This window comes from Papio anubis, chromosome 20 (genome assembly GCF_008728515.1).
Source record: "Papio anubis isolate 15944 chromosome 20, Panubis1.0, whole genome shotgun sequence".
NCBI classification, from domain to species: Eukaryota; Metazoa; Chordata; class Mammalia; order Primates; family Cercopithecidae; genus Papio; species Papio anubis.
Genome location: NC_044995.1, coordinates 17,631,201 through 17,654,567, shown reverse-complemented (window position 1 = coordinate 17,654,567; position 23,367 = coordinate 17,631,201). Strand labels below are relative to the sequence as shown.

The window sequence follows — 23,367 nt, the reverse complement described above, 5'->3', positions numbered from 1 at the left end:
GCACCTGGTCCTATATTAATTTATTTGGTCCCCCAATAACCTTATGAGTTAGATACTATAATCATTATCCCCATTTTATGAAACAGGCCTGGTCAGTCAGCGTACAGTAATTCACTCAGCAATGGAGAAGCGACCCAGGTCTGGCCAATCGGAGACTTGGGGGCAGGCACGTGACTCAAGCTGGCTCAGTGGGAGCGAATCTCTGCTGTTTGGTTTGAACTACTGGGAAAAGGTGCTCTTTCGGTGGCAGCTCCTAGGTTGGTGGAACCTGCATTTGGAACTGCCAGGAGTTACCTTTACCCCGACACAAGAAAAGCAGCATCAGAGAGAGTTATGGTTTTTAACAAAGTGGAAGCACCTAGGCCCAGCCGTGCTTCAAGCTGGATTAGAGCCAACACACTCCTCTTTGGCTTAAGCCAGTTCCAGTTGTGTTTCTTGCTACTTGTAAAGAAAAGGTTTCAATACATGGTTCAAGTGGCTGGGGATGGGAGGTCACTTGGGGCCAGGAGCCGAGCACAGTGGCCCAATCCTGACAGGGGACTCACAGCGTTCGCTCTGCATGTACCGGGCCACCCCTTCCAAGGTCAGTTCGTCCAGCAGACGCTCCTTCTGGCTGCCCAGGCTGAGCGTCTGGGAGAATAAGTTCCGCAGGAAGTCCACTGGCCGGAGAGAAGAGAGACAGCGGCAGGACGGGCATTCAGCCAGGGGGCATGGATGTCTCCAGCACCCTGGCCCCAGCCCTGGGGTCCCCGGCCTCCCCACGTCTAAAGGCACGAGGCCTGGCCCAGCCAGGAGCCTCCAGGAGCCTGCTCTGGCACCGGTACCCGACCCACTGTTACATACTTTGAATGTCACACCTGATGGAGTTGAGGAGGTATCACCCACACCCCTGCCCTGAAATCCCCCCGCCCCCCAGAACCCTGCTCCCTGTCCTTCGAGGAAGATACTCACTGTCTGCTTCTCCACCAGCGGCTCCTCCCTCAGAGTCTGAATCTGAGTCCTGGAAGGGGTGGGGTGGGGTGGCCAGGCCCGAGAGGTGGGATTAGGGAGGGAGGGGAGGGGGTGATACCAGGTTTGGGGAAAAGGCTCTGGCAGGAAAGTGGCCTGAGGAAGTGTGGGGTGGTGGAGAGACTGCACTGGGGCTAGCTCGAGGGCTCTGGGACAGGCTGCCTGGGTTGGAGTCCTGGCCATGCCAGTCCCCAGGAGCACAACCTCATGGAAGTGGCTTCGCTTTTCTTTTCTTTCTTTCTTTCTTTTTTTTTTTGAGACAGTGTCTCACTCTGTCACCCAGCCTGGGGTGCACTGGCGCAGTCACAGCTCACTGCAGCCTCAACCTCCCAAGCTCAAGGGATCCTCCTACCTCAGCCTCCCAAGTAGCTGGGACCACAGGCACATGCACTACGCCAGGCTAATCTTGTTTTGTTTGTTTTTTTGTAGAGACGAGGTCTCCCTGTGTTGCCCAGGGTGGCCTTGAACTCCTGGCTCAAGCAAGTCTCCTGCCTCGGCCTCCCAAAGTGCTGGGATTACAGGCATGAGCCACTGTGCCTGGCTGTGACCCTGATTTTCTAAGTCTGGGTGTCTCTCACCTTGGAAAGGGAGCGTGGGTGCTGGGTGCGGCACCAGGGGCGGGGAAGGTGCTCGGTATGCGCTGGCTGTTGCTGTTAATATTATCACAGCCTGGGGTCTTCCCTTTGTCCCTGGGTCCCCTGGAGCATGGGCCTGCTGTCCCTTCCCAGCAGCTCTGGGGACCTCTGAATAATGTCCCAAGTCACTCTGGGAATGATTCCAATGCAAAGCCTCAGTGTTCACTGCAAGGACCTATGTGCCCCCTCCTGCTCGAGGCCCCAGACACTCTCTGCCAACCTCTCCAGCAACCTTTGAGTCCTTCCTCAAAGCCTCCCCTCAGCCCAGCTCTGGACTGGCAGGTCTCCGGGACTCTGTCCAGGGCCTCTCTGCTTTCTTTTTCCAGCTTCCTGGGGCTACCTGCCTCATCCATGCCAATGGCCTCTGCCTCGTCACTCATGACACCATCTCTCTGCCCCCAGATCTGGGGTTCCCTGGCTTCTTGGACACCTTGCCCTAGGTGCCCCCCAGCCTCTCACTCCTACCATGTCCCAAACGGACCCTGGCATCTCCCTCAAACCCATCTTCCTCCCAGGCCTCATCTCAACGCGATCGTCCTGTCCCCCAGTCAGCCAGATGTTTCCTGCCGCCGCCTCCCTCCTCACCCTCCGGCTGCAGCACTTCAGGTCCAGAGCATGTACGCTTAGTCTCCTAAGGGGCTGTCCGCCAACTCCTTTTCCCCCCCGGGGCTCCACCTGGTCCAGCCTGTCCTGTCCTCCGGGGGTCCTGCCCCAGCCTCCTCCCCCAGCCTCTCAGCCTCAATCTCCACCTCCCATCCACCCTGCTGCCCTGCATGTGAGGCTGTCTGGGTGAGCTCGCCCCGCTCCACTTGAAAGGCCCTTCTCTCTGGCTTCTCCAGTTTTCCCGGACATCTATGGAATTGCCAGGATGTCCACAAGGGCAGGGACTTTGCCTGGGTGCCCAGCAATGAGAACAGGGTCTGGCTCCTGGCAGGAGCTCCAGGAGCTCCTCCACCTCGGAATGAATGCCTGCTTCAGGCTGGACCACGGCTGGGCCCTGCAAGAGATTTCACCAAAATGCAGTTCCGACCAAGCCACCACCTCAGACAACCCCTTCCCCGGCCACTCACTGCTCTGCGTCCAAGCCTTTTTGAATAAGACCCTCCCTTCCAAACATATGACAATTTAAAAAATTGCTTTTTAAGACTGTGCAACTCCAGATGGGCGTGGTGGCTCATGCCTGTAATCCCAACACTTTGGGAGGCTGAGGCAGGAAGATTGCTTGAGGCCAGGAGTTCAAGACCAGCCTGGGCAACACGGTGAGACTTTGTCTCTATCTAAAAAGAGAGAGAGAGGCCGAGCGTGGTGGCTCACGCCTGTAATCCTAGCACTTTGGGAGGCTGAGGCGGGTGGATCACGAGGTCAGGAGATCGAGACCATCCTGGCCAACATGGTGAAACCCCATCTCTACTAAAATACAAAAAATGAGCCAGGCTTGGTGGCAGGTGCCTGTAGTCCCAGTTACTCAGGAGGCTGAGGCAGGAGAATTGCTTGAACCTGGGAGGCGGAGGTTGAAGTGAGCCGAGATCGCGCCACTGCACTCCAGCCTGGGTGACAGAGTGAGACTCCGTCTCAAAAAAAGAGAGAGAGAGAGAAGAGAGAGTGAAAATGAGATAGAGAGAGAGAAAGAGAGATTGGACAACCTCTGCAAAAACCTTGACCACACTCGCGTGTACTTCAACAACATATGACTTGGGGCACATGCCTTGTAATTACCCAAGCCCACCCTTATAAAGATAACCACTGTTAGCTAAGCTTAATGGTAATTACTCCAGTTTCCTCTGCATAAAACTAATTATTTTTACAGAAATAGGTCATAGTACAACATCTTGAGTTTTCTGCAGAACGATATGCTACAGACCTACCTAATTTTATTTATTTATTTATTTATTTATTTATTTATTTATTTTTTGAGACGGAGTCTCGCTCTGCCGCCCAGGCTGGAGTGCAGTAGCCGGATCTCAGCTCACTGCAAGCTCCGCCTCCCGGGTTCACGCCATTCTCCTGCCTCAGCCTCCCGAGTAGCTGGGACTACAGGCGCCGCCACCTCGCCCGGCTAGTTTTTGTATTTTTAAAGTAGAGACGGGGTTTCACCATGTCAGCCAGGATGGTCTCGATCTCCTGACCTCGTGATCCTCCCGTCTCGGCCTCCCAAAGTGCTGGGATTACAGGCTTGAGCCACCGCGCCCGGCCAGACCTACCTAATTTTAAAGATAATTTTTAAAAAAGAGACGGCATTTTGCTATGTTGCCCAGGCTGGTCTCGAACTCCTGGGCTCAAGTGATTCTCCTGCCTCCCAAAGTGCTGGGATTACAGGTGTGAGCCTGTGCCCAGCCTCACCTCATTTTTCAGAGCAGCTACATAGTATTGGATTGTATGGATGAACCATAGTTCATTTAACCCATCCACTAACAGCCATTTGGACTGTCTCCAGTTTTGCCCTGTGACGGACAATGCTGCATTTTACATCCTCGCATCTCTCTCTTTGGGACTGAGGATCCTTTTTAACATTCAACCTTTTTATCTGACGTTGGTCGTGCCTTGGGGGCCAGGCGAGTGAGTTGCCACAGCCTAACAGGAGGCTCTTATATCCTCAGCAAGGCTCCACTGTGCATTTGTGAGGTATTCTGATGCCCGCTTCTGCACCACCCCACGTCTGAAAGGCAATCTTGGGGGTGTGGGTGGGCTGGCACTCTTGCAGGCTGTACACAGTGAGGCTGTGTGGAAGGCCTGTGCCCAGCATGTATCGGCAGCTTGGCCTAAGGGAGAGCTGGAGGTGCTGATGGGGGGCCTTCAAACTCCTGTGAGACTGCCTGTCCACCTCTCCTGGCAGCCTCTGGCAGGCGGTGTGCCCAGTGCTGGGGGACTCAAACCTTTCCCTGCTCCTCTAGCCGAGGGACAGGGGACAAGTGACTTAACACCTCTGCTTCAAATTCTGCCTCTGTAAAATGGCCATGATAGGCATTTCTCTTCACAGGGATGCCAGGAAGATGAAGTGAGATGAGGCAAGTTTGGCACTAAACAGTGTGCACAGCTGGAGTAAGCCATCAGTAAATGTTAGCCGTGACTATAATGAGCTGACCCCTACCAGCCACCCAGTTACGGAACACATCACACTCCTTCATGCCCCCAGGTCTTTGCACAAGCGATACGTGTCGTGTGGATCACCATTTCTCACCTTGTCTAAGAAAATTCTAAGTCACTCTTCACTTATACTGTGTCTGTATCTTGGTCTGACAGCTAGACCAGCCTGTGGATTCCTCCAGGGAATGGCCTGGCTGGAATCTTCTTTGACCCAGAAAGTTTTTCTCTGTGCTCCCACAGTGCCCTGAGTTTCTTTACTTTTCTTCCTTTTTTTTTTTTTTTTTTTTTTTTTTGAGACCGTGTCTTGCTCTGTCGCCCAGGCTGGAGAGCAGTGGCACAATCATGGCATGCTACGGCCTTAACCTCCTGGGCTTAAGCAATCCTTCCCCAACTCAGCCTCACGAGTAGCTGGCACTACAGGCATGTACCATTGCACATGGCTAATTTTTAGATTTTTTGGGGCCTCCCTACGTTGCCCAGACTGGTCTGGAACTCCTAGGCTCAAGCGATCCTCCTACCTCAGCCTCCCGAAGTACTGGTATTACAAGCATGAGCCACTGTGTCTGGCCTGAGTTACTTTCTTTCTTTTTTACTTTTTAGAGAAAGGGTCTTGCTGTTTTACCCTGGAGTGCAACGATGCAATCATAGCTCACTGCAGCCTCAAACCCCTGGGCTCAAGCGATCCTCACGCCTCAGCCTCCTGAGTTATTGGAATTACAGGCATAAGCCACTGCACCTGGCCCCCTGAGTTACTTTTACCATCACACTGTGAGATAATTTTTTCCCATCACTTGTCCACGAGATCTGTGCGTTCCAAGACCAAATGGGATACCTGTCTCTTCCAGGCCCAGGACAAATTTGGTTCAGAAGGGATGGCAGGCAGTGGCGAGGAAGAAGGAAAGTTTGGGAGGGCAGGCCTGGACATGAGGCTGGAAACGCTTCTCTGACAATCCCCAGAATCCGCCTTTCCCCAGAAAGCTGCACTGGGTGGTGTGAGGGATTGGGGCAATGAGCCGAGGGCTGTGGGGTGACTGTCTCCCCTTTGCCACCTCCCCCCCCTGCGGGATGTGGAACAAGTCCATCTCTCTCCTCCCCTCCACCCTTTCGCCCATCTCACCTGAGCCTCCTGCACCTTCCCTGCCTGGGTCTCCAGAGGGTGAGAGGCTGAGGGAGGGGAGCAGAGGTGGTTACAGTGGGGAGAATGATTAAGTGGGGAATAAAGGGATTCAAATGGTCAGTGAGGGGCCAGAACACCCACCAACCGAGTTACACTGGGATGGGATGGTGGTAAAAATGGAGCACAGGGAGGGAGGGGCCGGAGAAAAGATCTTATCGGCATGCAAAGTGATGCCAGGAGAGGTGATTAGTGAGGGGCAGAGAGGCTGGAGAGGAAGATTTAGAAGGAGAGGGAGAAAGTAGGGGCTTTTGCCCAGGCTGATCTTGAACTCCTGGGCTCAAGCGATCCAACCACCTTGGCCTCTCAAAGTACTGGGATTACAAGCATGAGCCATTGTGTCTGGCCCTGACTTACTTTCTTTCTTTTTTACTTTTTAGAGAAAGGGTCTCGCTCATGTCACCCAGGCTGGAGTGCAATGGTGCGATCATAGCTCACTGCAGCCTCAAACTCCTGGGCTCAAGCGATCCTCCTCCTCCTACCTAAGGGATTCAGGGCATGAAGGAACACTCAGGAGGAGGTAGGAAGGACACGACAGTGTGTCAGTGTGTGTGCGGGAAGGGTTAGATTTCCAAGGCAGAGGGAAGTTTAGAAAGGAAGAGAGAAGGGAAGGGACGCTTTGGCTGGGAGGCAGGTTTAGGAGGGAGGTGCAGTGCTGCAGTGGAGGTGGTAGGTTTAGGAGAGGCGCCGAACAAGGGGAAGCCATAGAAGGGGACAGCAGGGGTCCCTCAGCATCCTCTGGTTGCCTCTAACAATCAGGTACCCTTAGCAGCCGGGACCGGGGCAACTTATGTTCTTTGCAGCGAGGGTCCTTAGCAACCAAGGTGTGAGAAACACGCGATCATTGATTGGCAACTTGGCAAGTGGATGTGGTAAACGAACCCTGAACACCCTGCGACCCAGAAACCCACCAGCCTAGCGATATAGATCGCTTAGCAACAACCCTCAGAACCCCACTCCCCGAGGCGCTCCCTACTTCCCGCCCCACTGCGGCCGCCCTTGGGCCCCGGGGCCTGCAGCCTTCAATCAGGCCCCGGCGCGGCCCGACCCTCCCACCCGGATTCCCGACTCACGGTCCGGCTCTGCCATGGGCGCGGTGCTGAAGCCCTCGAGGCTGTCACCGACCGCTCTGTCCCGTCACCGACCACTGTGTCCCGTCACCGACGGCTCTGTCCTGTCACCGACTGCTCTGTCCCGTGACGGCACCAGAAATGGGAGTGGCCGGGATAGGGCACTGAACTACAACTCCCAGCAGACGTTGCGGCCGCAGACGCGCTTTCCTACGACACCCGGAGCGCCCCAGTTAGGTAAGAAAGCACGCGAGGACCGGACTACGAGTCCCAGAAGTCATGGCGTCAGCAGCCATGTTGGTAAAGGGCGCCCGGAAAATGTGGGAACGGCTAGAGAGTCGTAGTCCTCTCGAATACTCTGATTGGTCAGCATGCGGCACGGAGGCGGGGTGTGAGCGATTCAGCATGTTATCATTGGATGAATCAGGGGGCGTGGTGGGGAATTTCCCGCAGGGCGGAAGCGCCAGAACTCCCGGCAAAGCCCAGCTACAGGCGGGCCACTGCGAGGGGCCCCTGAGGTGGCGGGGGCTATGGCTGGGGTCGCGTGCTTGGGAAAAGCTGCCGACGCAGATGAATGGTGCGACAGCGGCCTCGGCTCCCTGGGTCCGGACGCAGCGGCCCCCGGAGGACCGGGATTGGGCGCGGAGCTGGGCCCGGGGCTGTCGTGGGCTCCCCTCGTCTTCGGCTACGTCACTGAGGATGGGGACACGTGAGTGAACTTTAGGCTGCCAAACGGAGCCTTAGGACACGGCATCTGATTCCCCATTAGTGTCTGATCCCTGAGGCTTCCTAACCTCACACTCCTAAATCTGACTTCCGATGCTGAACTTCCTGACCTCTAACCCCCGAGTCCTAACTTTTAACAAAACCAATCTTCTATCCAGCTATGATCCTCACCCAATCATTTCTGACCTTCTTTTCTTGAACTATGATTCTCAGCTCCTGGAATCCACGTTGTATCCACTGATACCCAAACCTGACTCCAGTCCTGAGACTTTTGTTAGAACTGTGGCTTCTCCTGACTTCTAACCTCCAAATATGATCTTTGATTCTTAGTTCCTGATTTGAGCCTTAGAGTTTGATTTCCAAAATTAATGCTTGGTCCCTGACTCTAAGATCCTGTCTTCTGAGCAGTGTTCTTCAAATCTTAAATTCAAAGAGAGAGAATGTAAGCTCTTCTATGTTGAATTCCTAATTAAAGTAAAAAAAAAAAAAAAAAAAGGAAAATAGAAAAAAAGAATGTAAGCTCTACGAGACCAAGGATTCATCTGTTAAACAAATATTCTTTAATATTCTTTACACAGTACAACATTCCAGGCTCCGTTTTAGGTGTTAGTGATAAAGGCAGTGGAGAAAACAGACAAAAACTTAAGCGCTTGCGGAGCATACATTTTAGTGGAGCTAAATAAACAGATAAGACCGCAAGGAAGGAAAGAAACAGAAAGACAGGAAGAAACAAAGAAAGACACGCAGAAAGAAAGAAACATAGAAAGTAAGAGAAGGAAATAAAGTCAGAGGTAGTAAGTACTTTGGAGAAAAATAAAGCAGGAAAATGAGGCAATAGATCAACAGGATAAGAGCATTTCAGGGAGAAGGAACTGCAGTTGCAAAGCCCAGATGAGGGACTGTACTGGGTTTTTTGTCTGTTGTGTTTTCTGCTGTATGCCCAGTGATGCAAGCAGTGCCTGACCCAGGAGGCACTGAAGAAATATTTATCTTTTCAAAGAACCAGCTTTATAGTCTTGTTAATTTTCATTACATTTCATTACTTAATTTTGGTTTCATTTTTTTTTTTTTTTTTTTTACTTTCTATTTAATTGGTCTGTGTCCTGGCTTTTTTTTTTTGAGATGGAGTCTCGCTCTGTCGCCCAGGCTGGAGTGCAGTGGCCGGATCTCAGCTCACTGCAAGCTCCGCCTGCCGGGTTTAAGCCATTCTCCTGCCTCAGCCTCCCGAGTAGCTGGGACTACAGGCGCCGCCACCTCACCCGGCTAGTTTTTTGTATTTTTTTAGTAGAGACGGGGTTTCACCGTGTTAGCCAGGATGGTTTCATCTCCTGACCTCGTGATCCGCCATCTCGGCCTCCCAAAGTGCTGGGATTACAGGCTTGAGCCACCGCGCCCGGCCGGTTTTTTTGTTTTTTTGTTTTTTTTTTTTTGAAATGGAGTTTCACTCTGTCGCCCAGGCTGGAGTGCAGTGGCACCATGTTGACTCACTGCAACCTCCATCTCCTGGGTTCAAGCAATTCTCCTGCCTCAACCTCCCCAGTAGCTGGGATTACAGGTGCCCACCACCATGCCTGGCTAATTTTTTAAATATGTATGTATGTATGTATTTATTTTTTGAGATGGAGTTTCGCTCTGTCACCCAGGCTGGAGTGCAATGGCGCGATCTTAGCTTACCACAACCTCCGCCTCCCAGGTTAAAGCGATTCTCCTGCCTTAGTCTCTTGAGTAGCTAGGATTACAGGTGCACACCACCATGCCTGGCTAATTTTTGTGTTTTTAGTAGAGATGGGGTTTCACCATGTTGGCCAGGCTGGTCTCAAACTCCTGACCCCGTGATCTGCCTGCCTCAGCCTCCCAAAGTGCTGGGATTGCAGGCATGAGCCACCATGCCAGGCTGTTCTAACTTTTATTATGTTCATTCTTCTGCTTACTTTGGCTTTAATTTGTTCTTCTTTTTGTAGTTTCTTTTTTTTTTTTTTGAGGCGGAGTCTCGCTCTGTCGCCCAGGCTGGAGTGCAGTGGCCGGATCTCGGCTCACTGCAAGCTCCGCCTCCCGGATTTACGCCATTCTCCTGCCTCAGCCTCCTGAGTAGCTGGGACTACAGGCGCCCGCCACCTCGCCCGGCTAGTTTTTTGTATTTTTTTTTTTTAGTAGAGACGGGGTTTCACTGTGTTAGCCAGGATGGTCTCGATCTCCTGACCTCGTGATCCGCCCGTCTCGGCCTCCCAAAGTGCTGGGATTACAGGCTTGAGCCACCGCGCCCGGCCTTTTTGTAGTTTCTTAAGGTGAAAGTTGAGATCATTGATTTGAGACCTTTCTTTTTTCCTCTTTTCCAGTATAGGTATTGAGTGCTATAAATTTGCTCCTGACTATTGTTTAGCAATATTATTTTAGCAATATCTCTCAAATTCTGGTATGTTGTGTTTTTATTTTCATTTAATTCAGTATGCTTTGTTATTTTTTTGAGTTGGAGTCTCACTCTGTCGCCCAGGCTGGAGTGCAGTGGCACAGTTTCCGCTCACTGCAACCTTGTCCTCCTGGGTTCAAGTGATTCTCTTGCCTCAGCCTCCCGAGTAGTTGGGATTACAGGGGGGTGCCACCACCCCCGGATAAGTTTTGTAATTTTTTGGTAGAGACAGGGTTTCACCATGTTGGCCAGGCTGGTCTCAAACTTCTTACCTCAAATGATCTGCCCACCTTGGCCTCCCAAAGTGCTGGGATTACAGGCATGAGCCATCACACCCGGCCTAATTCAGTATTTTTTTTCTTTTTCTTTTTTTTTTGAGACTGGAGTCTTGCTCTGTCACCAAAGCTGTAGTACAGTGGAATGATCTCAGCTTGCTGCAACCTCTGCCTCCCAGGTTCAAGCAATTCTCATGTTTCAGCCTTCCGCGTAGCAGGGATTACAGGCATGCACCACCACATCCGGCTAATTTTTGTGTTTTTAGCAGAGATGGGATTTCACCATGTTGGCCAGGCTGGTCTGGAACCCCTGACTTAAAGTGATCCACCCACCTCGGCCTCCCAACGTGCTGGGATTACAGGTGTGAGCCACCACACCCGGCCTAAAAATATTTGTATTTCTGTCTGTCTGTCTGTCTATCTATCTATCATCAGTATCTCTCTCTCTCTCTCTCTATCTATCTCTATCTATCTCTGTCTATATCTATCTATCTACCTACCTACCTGCCTGCCTGCCTGCCTGCCTATTGACAGGGTCTTACCTAGGCTGGATACAGTGTCTCAATCATGGCTTACTGCAGTCTTGAACTCCTACCAAGCCATCCCCCTACCCCAGCCTCCCAAGTAGCTAGGACTACAGGTTTGCTCCACCATGTCTGGGTAATTTATTTATATCTAAAGGGTGTTTCTTGTAGACCATGTATAATTGGGTTTTGCTTTCTTTTTAATAGAGAGAGGATTTTGCTATGTTGCCCAGGCTTATCTTGAATGCCTGGGCTCAAGCAATCCACCTGCCTCAGCCTCCTAAAGTGCTAGGATTATAGGCATGAGCCACCACCCCTGGCCTTTGCTTTTTTATTCAATCTAACAATCTCTACCCTTTTTTTTTTTTTGAGGCAAGGTCTTGCTCTGTCACCCAGGCTGGAGTGCAGTGGCATGATCATGGCTTACTGTAGCCACGACCTCCTGGCTCAAGTGATCCTTGCACCTCAGCCTCCTGAGTAGCTAGGACCACAGGCACATGCCACCATGCCTGGCAAACTTTTAAATTTTTTTGTAGAGACAGGGTCCCCCTGTGTTCTCAAACTCTTTTTTTTTTTTTTTTTTTGAGACACAGTCTCATTCTGTCACCCAGGCTAGAGTGTAGTGGCACTGTCTCTGTTCGCTGAAACCTCTGCCTCCGGGGTTCAAGCAGTTCTACTGCCTCAGCCTCCTAAATTTGGGATTACAGGCGTGTGCCACCACACCTGGCTAATTTTTGTATTTTTAGTAGCAACAGCAGTTTCACCATGTTGGCCAGGCTGGTCTCGAACTCCTGACCTCAGGTGATCCACCCGCTGTGGCCTCTCAGAGTGCTGGGATTACAGGTGTGAGCCGCTGTGTGCAGCCGTGGTCTTAAACTCTTGAGCTCAAGCAATCTTCCCACCTTGGTCTCCCAAAGTGCTGGATTACAAGGATGAACCACTGTGCCCAGCCAGTCTCTGCCTTTTAATTAATGTTTAGACCATTTACATTTAATTTGATATTGATATGATTGTGTAAATTTATCCTATTTCTATTATATATATTCTATTTATCTATGTTTTCTTTTTCCTCCTTTTTGCCTTTTATTGGGTATAGTTTTTGTTACTTTTTTTCAATCCTGCTCCTTCTGAATAGTGTTTTTCATTTTTTTTTGGTTTGCTTATTGGATATTCCTCTTTTTGTTATGTTAGTGGTTGCTTTAAGGTAGGGGTTGGCAAACTATGGCCTCCAGGCGAAATCTAGCCAGCCATCTGCTTTTGTATGGTTATGAGCTAAGAATGGTCTTTACATTTTTAAACAGTTTCTAAAAATCAAAAGAAGGATAATGTTATATGGCAAGTGAAAATATATAAAATTCATATTTCAAGCTCCATAAATAAAGTTCTTTTGGAATGCAAGCAAGCTCATTCATTCACATACTGACACAGCAGAGTCGAGTAGTCAAAATAAACCATATGACTGCTGGGCTCAGTGGCTGACGCCTGTAATCCCAGCACATTGGGAGGCCGAGGCGGGCAGATCACGAGGTCAGGAGATCGAGACCATCCTGGCTAACACGGTGAAACCCTGTCTCTACTAAAAATGCAAAAAATTAGCCGGGCATGGTGGCAGGCGCCTGTAGTCCCAGCTAATTGGGAAGCAGGAGAATCGCTTGAACCCAGGAGGCAGAGGTTACAGTGAGCCAAGATCACGCCACTGCACTTCAGCCTGGGCAGCAGAGTGAGACTCCATCTCAAAAAAACAAAACAAAAACAGAAACAAACAAACAAAAAAACAGAAAGAGAAACTATTGACCTATAAAGACTAAAATAGTTATCTGGCTCCTTACAGAAAAAATTTGCTGATTCCTGCTGTAGGGTTGATAGTTTACAACTTTAAGTTATCATGGGCTACCTTAAAGTGAAATTATGCCATTCCACATAGAGTAAAATAACTTTATTTTATTTTATTATTATTATTTGAGACGGAGTCTCACTCTGTCGCCCAGGCTGGAGTGCAGTAGCACGATCTCGGCTCACTGCAAGCTCCACCTCTCCGGTTCAAGTGATTGTCCTGCCTCGGCCTCCTGAGTAGCTGGGATTACAGGCACGTGCCACCATGCCTGGCTAATTTTTTTGTGTGTTTTTTGTAGAGACAGGGTCTCATCGTGTTGGCCAGGTTGGTCTCAAACTCCTGACCTCAAGTGATCCATCTGTCTCAGCCTCCCAAAGTGCTGGGATTACAGGTGTGAGCCACCGTGCCCAGCATAATGAACTGTTTTAATATTCTTGTTTGCAAATTCTAACATCTGTGTCATTTCTGGGTCAGTTTCAATTGATTGATGGTTCCTATTATGGATCATGTTTTCCTGCTTCTTTACATGCCTGATAATCTTTGGTTAGGTGCCAGACACGGTGAATTTTTTTTTTTTTTTTTTTTTTTTGAGACGGAGTCTCGCTCTGTTGCCCAGGCTGGAGTGCAGTGGTGCGATCTCTGCTCACTGCAAGCTCCGCCTCCTGGGTTCACACCATTCTCCTGCCTCAGCCTCCCGAGTAGCTGGGACTACAGGCGCCCGCCACCACACCCAGCTAATTTTTTGTATTTTTAGTAGAGACGGGGTTTCACCGCGGTAGCCAGGATGGTCTCGATCTCCTGACCTCACGATCCACCCACCTTGGCCTCCCAAAGTGCTGGGATTACAGGCGTGAGCCACCGCGCCCGGCCAACATTGTGAATTTTACCTTGTTAGTCTGGATAGTTCTGTATTCCTATAAATATTCTTGAATATTATTCTGGGGTGGAATTAAATTACTCAGAAGTAGTAGTTTGAGTCTTTCAAGTTATTGCTTTTATGGTTTGTTAGGTGGGTGTTGAGCAGTACCCCATCTACAGCTAATTAATTCCCCACTATTGAGGCAAGACGTTCCTGAGTATCCCACCCAATAGCCTGCGATTATGGTTTTCCATCCTGGCTGATGGGAACACTCACGATTCCTGGCCCCGTGTGAGTAACAAGCACTTTTCTGAAATCCTTTTGGATGGTTTTCCCATCCCCACAGACTCACGGGCATGGCTGGTCCGTATTCTCCCGAATACGCAAGAGAACCTCCCCCAGGAGTCTCTCCTTTGGCAACTGTCTTTGTTTTGTACCCTGTCCTGTGACTAGCCACCCTGGTCTCCACAGACTCTTCCTCCATGTCCATCTCCTGACCTCAGACAGCCTGATGGGCTCTGCTTGGATTCTCTGCACCATGGCTTTGACTCTCTCTCAAGACAATAAACTGTGGCAGTCAAGTGTGGGCCCCACCTCGTGTTTCCTGTCTTTCAGGGGTCACTGTGATTCACTGCACGATGTCCGGTGTCTTCAACACTGTTACTTCATATACTGTATTTCGTCTGATTCTTGTTTGCTTGTTTGTTTCACTTGGGAGGGGATTCTGGTCCATGTTACTTCATCTTGGGCAGAAGTGGAAATCCCACCGAATAAACATTGATTCCACGAATTTGCTGATGAAACTCTGACCTCTGACCTCCCAGCTAGCTGACAGGGGATTCTGGGAACTGTGGTCACAAGGCCTAGCATACAGGAGGCGCCCCATGTTTGTCGAATGAAGGAATGCAAGAGAACTTGAACTTTGCCCTCTGACCCCGGTCTTTGTCCCCAGGGCACTGCACTTGGCTGTGATTCATCAGCATGAACCCTTCCTGGATTTTCTTCTAGGCTTCTCAGCTGGTACTGAGTACATGGACCTGCAGAATGACCTAGGCCAGGTGAGCCACGAGGGGATGGTATAGGGCTTGGGGTCCAGGGTTCCCAGTGTGACTCCCTACCGCCTGTCCTCTGCTTCTGCAGACGGCCCTGCACCTGGCAGCCATCCTGGGGGAGGCATCCACGGTGGAGAAGCTGTATGCAGCAGGCGCCGGGCTGTGCGTGGCGGAGCGTAGGGGCCACACGGCGCTGCACCTGGCCTGCCGTGTGGGAGCACACGCCTGTGCCCGTGCCCTGCTTCAGCCCCGCCCCCGGCGCCCCAGGGAAGCCCCCGACACCTCCCTCGCTCAGGGCCCTGACCATACTCCCGACACCAACCACACCCCTGTCGCCTTGTACCCCGATTCCGACTTGGAGAAGGAAGAAGAGGAGAGTGAGGAGGACTGGAAGCTGCAGCTGGAGGCTGAAAACTACGAGGGTGAGGGTCGTGCATCATCAGGGAAGGACTCAGCTCCCGGGCTAGGCGAGAGCACCTGGCCCTGGGCTCAGCTTCCCTGATTCGAGACCGAGCTCCTTGGGAAATCATACCTAGGCTTCAGGAGCCCAGACATTGGGACCAGGGACCTCCACTCAGGGTCCAGATGATTGAGAATTGGATATGTAGGACCCAGGACCCCCACCTGGAGGCCCCAGGTCACTTGGGATGCAGACCTGTCACCCACAGACCCAGAGCTGCCAGGATTCAGTTGTTGGGCCCCCAGGCTCCCCACCTGCAGAATGCATTGCAGCTGGGATCCCTACCCGACCCAGGACCAGGGAATGCAGAGCTCAGGCCCTCTGTGAAACTCTGGCACCCCAGGTTCCCAGCGATGGGCAGCAGGGTTCAGAGACAGCCCTCCTCAGCCTCATGGGAAGAAGGGCTTATCTGCCCACAGCCCTAACATCCAAGTTTCTGTTCCCCTGCCTATAAGCCCAGCCACCTGAGACCAGACCCCTCCTCAGATGGACTGAGGTCATTCAGGACCCAGTGTTCAGGGCCTACCTCTCACCCCCAGGTCACAGGCTTTTCAGCTACTCGGTACCTTTTTTTTTTTTTTTTTTTTGAGATAGAGTCTCGCTCTGTTGCCCAGGTTGGAGTGCAGTGGCGCCATCTTGGCTCACTGCAACCTCCACCTCCCAGGTTCAGGTGATTCTCCTGCTTCAGCCTCCTGAGTTGCTGGGATTACAAGGATTACAGGCACATGCTACCATGCCCAGCTTATTTTTGTATTTTTAGTGGAGACGGGGTTTTACCATGTTGACCAGGCTGGTCTTCAACTCCTGGCCTCAGGTGATCTGCCCGCCACGGCCTCCCAAAGTGCTGGGATTATAAGTGTGAGCCACCGTGCCTGGGCAGCAACCTTAATTTAAGTTTGTTTTTTTGTTTTTTTTTTTTTTGACATGGAGTCTCGCTCTGTCGCCCAGGCTGGAGGGCAGTGGCGCTATCTCGGCTCACTGCAAGCTCCACCTCCCGGGTTCATGCCATTCTCCTGCCTCAGCCTCCCGAGTAGCTGGGACTACAGGTGCCCACTACCACACCCAGCTAATTTTTTGTATTTTTAGTAGAGACGGGGTTTCACCATGTTAGCCAGAATGGTCTGGATCTCCTCACCTCGTGATCTGCCCGCTTCAGCCTCCCAAAGTGCTGGGATTACAGGCGTGAGCCACTGTGCCCGGCCAATTTAAGTTTGTTTTAAAGATGATCTCACTGTCACCCAGGCTGGAGTGCAGTGACACCATCACAGTGTGCTGCACCCTTGATCTGCACTTAAATGATCCTCTGGTCTCAGACTTCCAAGTAGCTGGGACTACAGTTGTGCACCACCACACTTGGCTAATTTTTCATTTATTGTTTATTCTTTTTTTTGTTTGTTTTTTTGAGACGGAGTCTTGCTCTATTGCCCAGGCTGGAGTGCAGTGGTGTGATCTTAGCTCACTGCAACCTCTGCCTCCCGGTTTCAAGCGATTCTTTTGCCTCAGCCTCCTGAGTAGCTGGGGCTACAGGCATGTGCCACCATGCCTGGTGCCACCACGCCTGGCTATTTTTTTGTTTTTTTGTTTTTTTGTTTTTTTTGAGACAGAGTCTCGCTCTGTTGCCCAGGCTGGAGTGCAGTGGCTGGATCTCAGCTCACTGCAAGCTCCGCCTCCCGAGTTTACGCCATTCTCCTGCCTCAGCCTCCCGAGTAGCTGGGACTACAGGCGCCCGCCACCATGCCCAGCTAGTTTTTTGTATTTTTTTAGTAGAGATAGGGTTTCACCGTGTTAGCCAGGATGGTCTCGATCTCCTGACCTCGTGATCCGCCCGTCTCGGCCTCCCAAAGTGCTGGGATTACAGGCTTGAGCCACTGCGCCCGGCCTATTTTTTTGTATTTTTAGTAGAGACGGGGTTTCACCATGTTAGGATGGCCTCAGTCTCCTGACCTCGTGATCCTCCCGCCTCAGCTTCCCAAAGTGCTGGGATTATAAGTGTGAGCCACCATGCCCGGCCTATTCTTTTTTCTTTGAGATGGAGTTTTGCTCGTCACCAAGGCTGGAGTGCAGTGGTGCTATCTCGGCTCACTGCAAGCTCTGCCTCCCGGGTTCACACCATTCTCCTGCCTCAGCCTCCTGAGTAGCTGGGATTACAGGCATGTGCCACCAGGCCCAGCTAATTTTTGTATTTTTAGTGGAGACAGGGTTTCACCATGTTGGCCAGGCTGGTCTGGAACTCCTGACCTCAAATGATCTGCCTGCCTCGGCCTCCCACAGTGCTGGGATTACAGGTGTGAGCCACCGTGCCCAGCCTTTATTTTTTATTTTTAGTAGAGACGCCGTCTTGCCATGTTGCCCAGGCTGCTTCTTGAACTCCTGGGCTCAAGTGATCCTCTTGCTTTGGCCTCTCAAAGTGCTGGGATTACAGGTGTGAGCCAGCATGCCAGCTCAGGTCCTTTGTGAAGTAAGAGCAGAGACTTGGGTCTACACCTGGCCCCAAAATCCAGACCCCCTGTCCACAGAACCCAGGCTCTTTACCCATGGGCCCCAGGCTTCGAACAACCCAGGCCTAGCACTTGCCAGCAAGCTCAGGCCATCCGAGACAGGACCCAGGTACCTCTTTGCCATACCCACGAATTCAGGAACCAGCCCCCAAACCTGATCACCCTCAGGCCACGTGACCCTCCCTCAGGATCAAAGCACAGGGGGGACCCCTCACCTCATCTGACACCAGTCACTCTGTCCCCAGGCCACACCCCACTCCACGTGGCCGTTATACACAAAGATGTGGAGATGGTTCGGCTGCTCCGAGATGCTGGAGCTGACCTCGACAAACCGGTGAGCCCCAACCTGGGGGAAGGTGCCGTCAGCGGGAGGGGGCTTATCCCCTCTTCGGGCCCTCTGACCTTTCTGCTGCTCCCCCACAGGAGCCCACGTGCGGCCGGAGCCCTCTGCACTTGGCAGTGGAGGCCCAGGCGGCCGATGTGCTGGAGCTTCTCCTGAGGGCAGGCGCAAACCCTGTCGCCCGCATGTACGGTGGCCGCACCCCACTGGGCAGTGCCATGCTCCGGCCCAGCCCCATCCTCGCCCGCCTCCTCCGTGCACACGGAGCCCCTGAGCCTGAGGGCGAGGACGACAAACCTGGCCCCTGCAGCAGCAGTAGCGACAGCGACAGCGGAGACGAGGGCGTGAGTCAGGAGAGACAGGGCAGCCCAGCTGGGGGTTCAGGATAGACCGGCAGGCAAGAAGCCGGAGAAGATAATTAGGCACCGATCTTGGGCTGCTGTTAGATAACTCAGGCAGCAGCGGCCAGTGACACGGGGCACTAGTCAGGAGAGACCTGGACAGGGGTGGTGGGAAGAGCTTGGGCAGAAGTGACTGAAAAACTAAGACAGTGGCAAAGGTAGAACTCAGGCAGGGGTGAAGAAAAGACCTTGGTCGCAGTGATTGGTGAACACAGGCAGGGGTGGGTGGCAGCACCAGGGGTGATTTTAGGGAGCAGGAGTTGGAGATCTCAGGCCGTGAAAAGAACATTGGGTGGCAGTGATTTGAACACCAGCAGTGGTGGGGCAGGACCCACGCCAGCGGTGGGGAGAGAGATAGTCAGAGAACCCAGCTATAGGGATGCAACCTTGGCCAAGGCGCAGTGCTAAATGATGGGCATGGAGGAATTTGGGTAAAGGCAGAGAGAAGGGGTGGAGGAGGGCCACCTCAGTTGCCGAAACACTGGAGTGATGGCTGAGCTAGAAATTGGTCTGTAGAAGTGACCTTGAAAATGGAGTTCTGGCTGGGTGTGGTGGCTCACGCCTGTAATCCCAGCACTTTGGGAGGCCGAGGCGGGCGGATGACAAGGTCAGGAGTTCGAGACCAGCCTGGCCAACGTGGCAGGACCCCGTCTCTACTAAAAATACAAAAATTAGCTGGGCGTGGTGGCGCATGCCTGCAATCCCAGCTACTTGGGAGGCTGAGGTAGGAGAATCGCTTGAACCTGGGAGGCGGAGGTTGCAGTGAACCTAGATCGCACCATTGCACTCCAGCCTGGGCTACAGAGCGAGACTCCATTTCAAAAAAGAAAGAGAGAAGAAAAGAAAATGGAGTTCTGAGAGCTAGGAAACCGGGAGGTTTAGCCAGGAGCGGGGAAACTTGGGCTTTGAGGCAAGACCCAATTCTTAGGGTGCTCTATGAGGACATGGGTGGCAGGCAAAGTGACAGCCACCTGAGCCCCTCTGCCTGGTCCCCTTTGCCCCCAGGATGAATACGACGACATTGTGGTTCACAGCGGCCGCAGCCAGACCCGGCTGCCTCCCACCCCAGCCTCAAAACCTCTTCCTGACGACCCCGGCCCCGTCTGATTCATTTCATTGTTAATATAATTTTCAATTTAATAAATAAAACCCCCGTTCTGACAACCAGAGGCCAGACTGATCTCGTCTTCCCATCCTCTGGGTCCTTCTGGGGCCCGTCCCTGTCACATCAAGTGCTGTTCACGGAGGCAGGCTGCGTTTCTTTGTGCTTTATTCACTCAGAAGGGTTGGGGTGGGAGTGCGTAGGTGTGGGGGTGCTTCCTCAGTCGGGGCTGAGCCCAGCCCCTGCCCAGCTCAGACTCGCCTCCTTGGGTGTGTTTCCAAGGCACGCCCATCTCCTCCCCTGCTTGGGTAGGGGTGGCGTGAGGTGCCAGGTGAGGTGGAGGCTTTGGGGTCAACAGTCCTAAGCCACAGGGTGTGTCGGGAGGAAGGAGGGCCTGAGGCAGGGGTCAGCCCTCCCTCCTGAGCTGCTCCCCCAGCGTCTCTGTCACCTTCTTCAGTTCGTCTCTCAAGTGCTCCAGCCGCTCCACCTCCTGTTCCTGGTGGGGTCAGAAATGGGGTGGTCAGCACCCACCTTCAAAGGCAGGCCACTGTGATTGTGGGCCATGTGGGTTCTCATAGTGGCATCCAGCAGCAGTCGTTCTGATCGTCGTGGACTGTGATGGTGACCATCCTGACTGCCATAACCCCGGAAGAAGTGCTGGCTAATGTGACCACAGCCAACAGCAGTGGCTTGGGACTGGCAAAGGTGCCTGGGATGGGCACCTTGTGATGTGACGGCACTTTATTTATTTATTTATTTATTTTTTTGAGACGGAGTCTCGCTCTGTTGCCCAGGCTGGAGTGCAGTGGCCAGATCTCAGCTCACTGCAAGCTCCGCCTCCCGGGTTCACGCCATTCTCCTGCCTCAGCCTCCCGAGTAGCTGGGACTACAGGCGCCCGCCACCTCGCCCGGCTGAGTTTTTGTATTTTTTTTAGTAGAGACGGGGTTTCGCTGTGTTAGCCAGGATGGTCTCGATCTCCTGACCTCGTGATCCGCCCGTCTCGGCCTCCCAAAGTGCTGGGATTACAGGCTTGAGCCACCGCGCCCGGCCGACGGCACTTTATTTTTAAGACGGAGTCTCGCTCTGTCACCCAGGCTGGAGTGCAGTGGCACGATCTCGGCTCACTGTAACCTCCACCTCCCGGGTTCAAGCAATTCTCCTGCCTCAGCCTCCTGAGTACCTGGGATTACAGGTGCACACCACCAACGCCTGGCTGATTTTTTGTATTTTTAGTAGAGATGAGGTTTCACCATGTTGGCCAGGCTGGTCTCGAACTGCTGACCTTAGGTGATCCACCCGCCTCAGCCTCCCAAAGTGCTGGGATTGCAGGCGTGAGCCACTAGGCCCAGCCTTATTTATTTTTAAAGACAGTTTTGCTCTGTTGCCCAGGCGGGAGTGCTGTGGCACAATCATGGCTCAATGCAGCCTCAACCGCCTGGGTCCAAGCGATCGTACCACCTCAGCCTCCTGAGAGCTGGGACCAGGCGTGCGCCACCATGCCTGGCTAATTTCTTAAATTATTTGTAGAGTCAGGGTTTCACTATGTTGCCCAGGCTGGTCTCGAACTCCTGGCCTCAAGGGATTCTCCCACCTTGGCCTCTGAAAGGATTACCCCTCCCTAGGATTACAGGTGTGAGCCACCATGCCCAGCCTGTTATTGGTACCACCAATCATGGTGACACCTTGTTTACCATGACCCAGCAATGGTATCTATCTGTCACCTAGTGAAGCAGGCACAGCAGCCACTTTTCATGGTGGCCAACTTGCTAGTGACGGTGGCTTGCTTCTGTGCAATAATGGCACCATCTTGGTTGCTGTAGTCCATACGGTAGTATGGAAGTATGAGGCAGAGGCCTTGCACGGAAGTTGTTACCCAGTCCTGGTGTCGGTCTTGGCCACTGAGATCCACTAGCGATGGGTCTGGTGGTGCAGGGCCAGCACGAGTGGCTGCTGAGCTGTAACTCCACTGACCATTGTCAGCCCTGCCTCCACACTGTTTTGATGTTCCTCCTCCAGCCCCCTACTCACCTCTCTCTCCGAAGCCTCCTTCTCCTCCTGCCTGGGCTCAGCCCCTGGCTGGTGGTGGTGGTGGTGGTGGTGGGGTGAGTCCTCGTGCCTCTCTCCTCCGCCTCTCTCGGCCCCCTGCCACAGGCTGCGGTCCCCGCCCAGCACCCGCACCCCCTTCTCCTCTGCCTGGAACTGGGCCGTCTCTTCGTCGCTGGCCTTCTCTGCCACCCGCTTCTGGAGGTCCCCTCCATTCTCTAGATGCCGCTGCCACAGGTCCTCGAAGGTCTCCATGGGCCCCCTCTTCCTCTGCTCCTTCTCGTCCTCCTCCCGGTGGAGCTGGCGGAGCCCTTGCTCACGGATGGCTTGTTCCTGGACCTCGGACTTGTGGGTCCTCTCTGCCACCTCCTCCTTTTCCTCATCCCTCACCTCCTGGCTGGACCTCATCTTCCCAGCTTCCTGCTTCTTGAAATCCCCAAGCAGCAGGCCTTTCTCCTCGGTGGATGCACAGCCATGGGGCTCTGTGCCGCACATCTCTGGCAGAAAGGGAAAGGACACTCTCCAAGCATCCAGTTGGGAAACTGAGGCCGGGCATGGAGGCTCACGCCTGTCATCTCAGCACTTAGGGAGGCCGAGACGGCTGATCACCTCAGGTCAGGGGTTCGAATTGGGAAACTGAGGCCTTAAAGAGTTCTGGGGCCTGCCCGAAGTCTCACAGGGGCGCTGCCCAGACTGGAAGGGGAGGGTCCTATTTCATCCTACCTGGGAGGGGACGTTCCCTGCCCCGTCCGGTCCCTCTGCAGGGAGCCACAAGGGTGGAGCTGGTGGCCAGACTCTGTCAGGTGTGAATGCTGGGCAGTGCCCTGCTGGCCCAGGCAGCGGGCTCTGGGAATGAGGACCCCTTCCTCCAGGTAGCCCGGGCGGGAGAGCATGTGGGCACCTGGGCAGGACCCTGGGTGGGGTGAGGTCAGGTCCGATGGGGCTCCGGAGGGCAAGTGTGGCCCGGGTCCTCCTTACCCTTGTGGAGAAGAGCAGTGCAGGGTCCTCTCTGGACCTGGCCCACGGTCAGCACCTCTGTGACCACCTCTGCCAGACAGCGGGTCAGCTGGGGGGCAGGGGTGCCGGGTCAGAGGGGAAGTTGAGGGCAGGGAAGATGGGGAGGAGAGCGGCTGGTTTGAGGGCAATGGGGATCATGGGGCAGGCTGTGCAGGGAGGGCGGGGCCCCAGCTAGGTGAGGCAGGCAAGGGCTCCACACTCCTCACCTCCTCCTTGGAGGGTCTCAGTGCCAGGGGAGCAGCGGTGGCTGTGGAGAAAGGAGACTGGCACTGGGCTTGGCCACCCTGGCTGCTGTCCCCAGTACCGACCCCAGCTCCATGGGCGTGCCAGTCCCCACACATCCCCTCCTCATCCCATCTGGCAGGTGCAGCGTCCCCAGCTGGAGGCTCGGCCCCTGAAGCCTCTGCTGGCTGCACTGCCCACTCCCTCCCACCCAAGTCCCTGCTCCCCGGCCTCTGGCGGGTCCCACACTCACCTGCCCCCAGCAGCAGCAGCAGCAGCAGCGCAGAGGCTGGCCCTCGGGGCGGCATGGTGGGCGTCCCACGGGTCCAAGGCACTGTGCGGGCCAGGGTTGCAGTGCCTTATAACCCATGCGGGGACCCCGCAGGGGAGGAAGTGATGTCACTGCCGCCCCCTCCCCACCCGTGCTGGGGCGACATCTGCAGGGCGGCCGCCTGCCTGAGACCCTCAATTATTCATGAGGCCTCTGTCCTGCATGCACTCCCCTCGAGGCTTCTGGCCAGGAGCGCAGCACGGAGGGTGGGGGCCTCCCTTTTTTGTTTTTTTGAGACAAGGTCTGGCTCTGTCGCCCAGGCTGGAGGGCAGTGGCGCCATTACAGCTCACTGCAGGCTCCTGA

General features: G+C 53.5%; 3 protein-coding genes across 11 annotated transcripts in view; 1 reads left to right on the top strand and 2 right to left on the bottom strand.

Annotated features, from left to right (window-relative positions):
* The window catches only part of SIRT2 (sirtuin 2), a 27,030-nt gene extending 19,743 nt beyond the window's left edge, over nucleotides 1-7,287 (bottom strand). Inside the window, exons 1-4 of one of the 4 annotated variants that reach the window (XM_009194403.3) lie at nucleotides 6,975-7,287; nucleotides 5,845-5,891; nucleotides 952-1,000; nucleotides 546-659 (exon numbers count right to left, since the gene is read on the bottom strand). In XM_009194403.3, coding sequence (XP_009192667.1) covers nucleotides 546-659; nucleotides 952-1,000; nucleotides 5,845-5,891; nucleotides 6,975-6,990 — 226 coding nt within the window. In that variant the 5' untranslated portion in view covers nucleotides 6,991-7,287. The remainder of the gene's footprint in view (nucleotides 1-545; nucleotides 660-951; nucleotides 1,001-5,844; nucleotides 5,892-6,974) is intronic. The other 3 variants (XM_003915487.4, XM_009194404.4, XM_017952421.2) reach the window with 3 other exon arrangements.
* NFKBIB (NFKB inhibitor beta) lies at nucleotides 7,109-19,514 on the top strand. Of its 5 annotated transcripts, none has more exons than XM_009194401.3 (6): nucleotides 7,109-7,208; nucleotides 14,549-14,654; nucleotides 14,737-15,070; nucleotides 17,852-17,940; nucleotides 18,030-18,290; nucleotides 19,353-19,514. In XM_009194401.3, the coding sequence occupies exons 2-6, from the start codon at nucleotides 14,628-14,630 to the stop codon at nucleotides 19,452-19,454; spliced, it is 813 nt and encodes a 270-aa protein (XP_009192665.1). In that variant the 5' UTR covers nucleotides 7,109-7,208; nucleotides 14,549-14,627; the 3' UTR covers nucleotides 19,455-19,514. The 5 variants fall into 5 exon arrangements, with proteins under 5 accessions (XP_009192665.1, XP_009192666.1, XP_003915538.1 ...); XM_009194402.2 differs by lacking the exon at nucleotides 7,109-7,208 and adding an exon at nucleotides 7,281-7,360 and having other exon boundaries at nucleotides 14,605-14,654; XM_003915489.4 differs by lacking the exon at nucleotides 7,109-7,208 and adding an exon at nucleotides 7,382-7,680.
* On the bottom strand, nucleotides 19,138-23,367 carry CCER2 (coiled-coil glutamate rich protein 2). Of its 2 annotated transcripts, XM_021931077.2 has the most exons (5): nucleotides 22,986-23,364; nucleotides 22,717-22,757; nucleotides 22,472-22,559; nucleotides 21,479-21,990; nucleotides 19,138-19,945 (listed from the first exon to the last, which is right to left on the bottom strand). In XM_021931077.2, exons 1-5 carry the CDS (start codon nucleotides 23,038-23,040, stop codon nucleotides 19,856-19,858), a joined length of 786 nt encoding a protein of 261 aa, XP_021786769.2. In that variant the 5' UTR covers nucleotides 23,041-23,364; the 3' UTR covers nucleotides 19,138-19,855. The 2 variants fall into 2 exon arrangements, with proteins under 2 accessions (XP_021786769.2, XP_021786768.2); XM_021931076.2 differs by lacking the exon at nucleotides 19,138-19,945 and having other exon boundaries at nucleotides 21,199-21,990; nucleotides 22,986-23,367.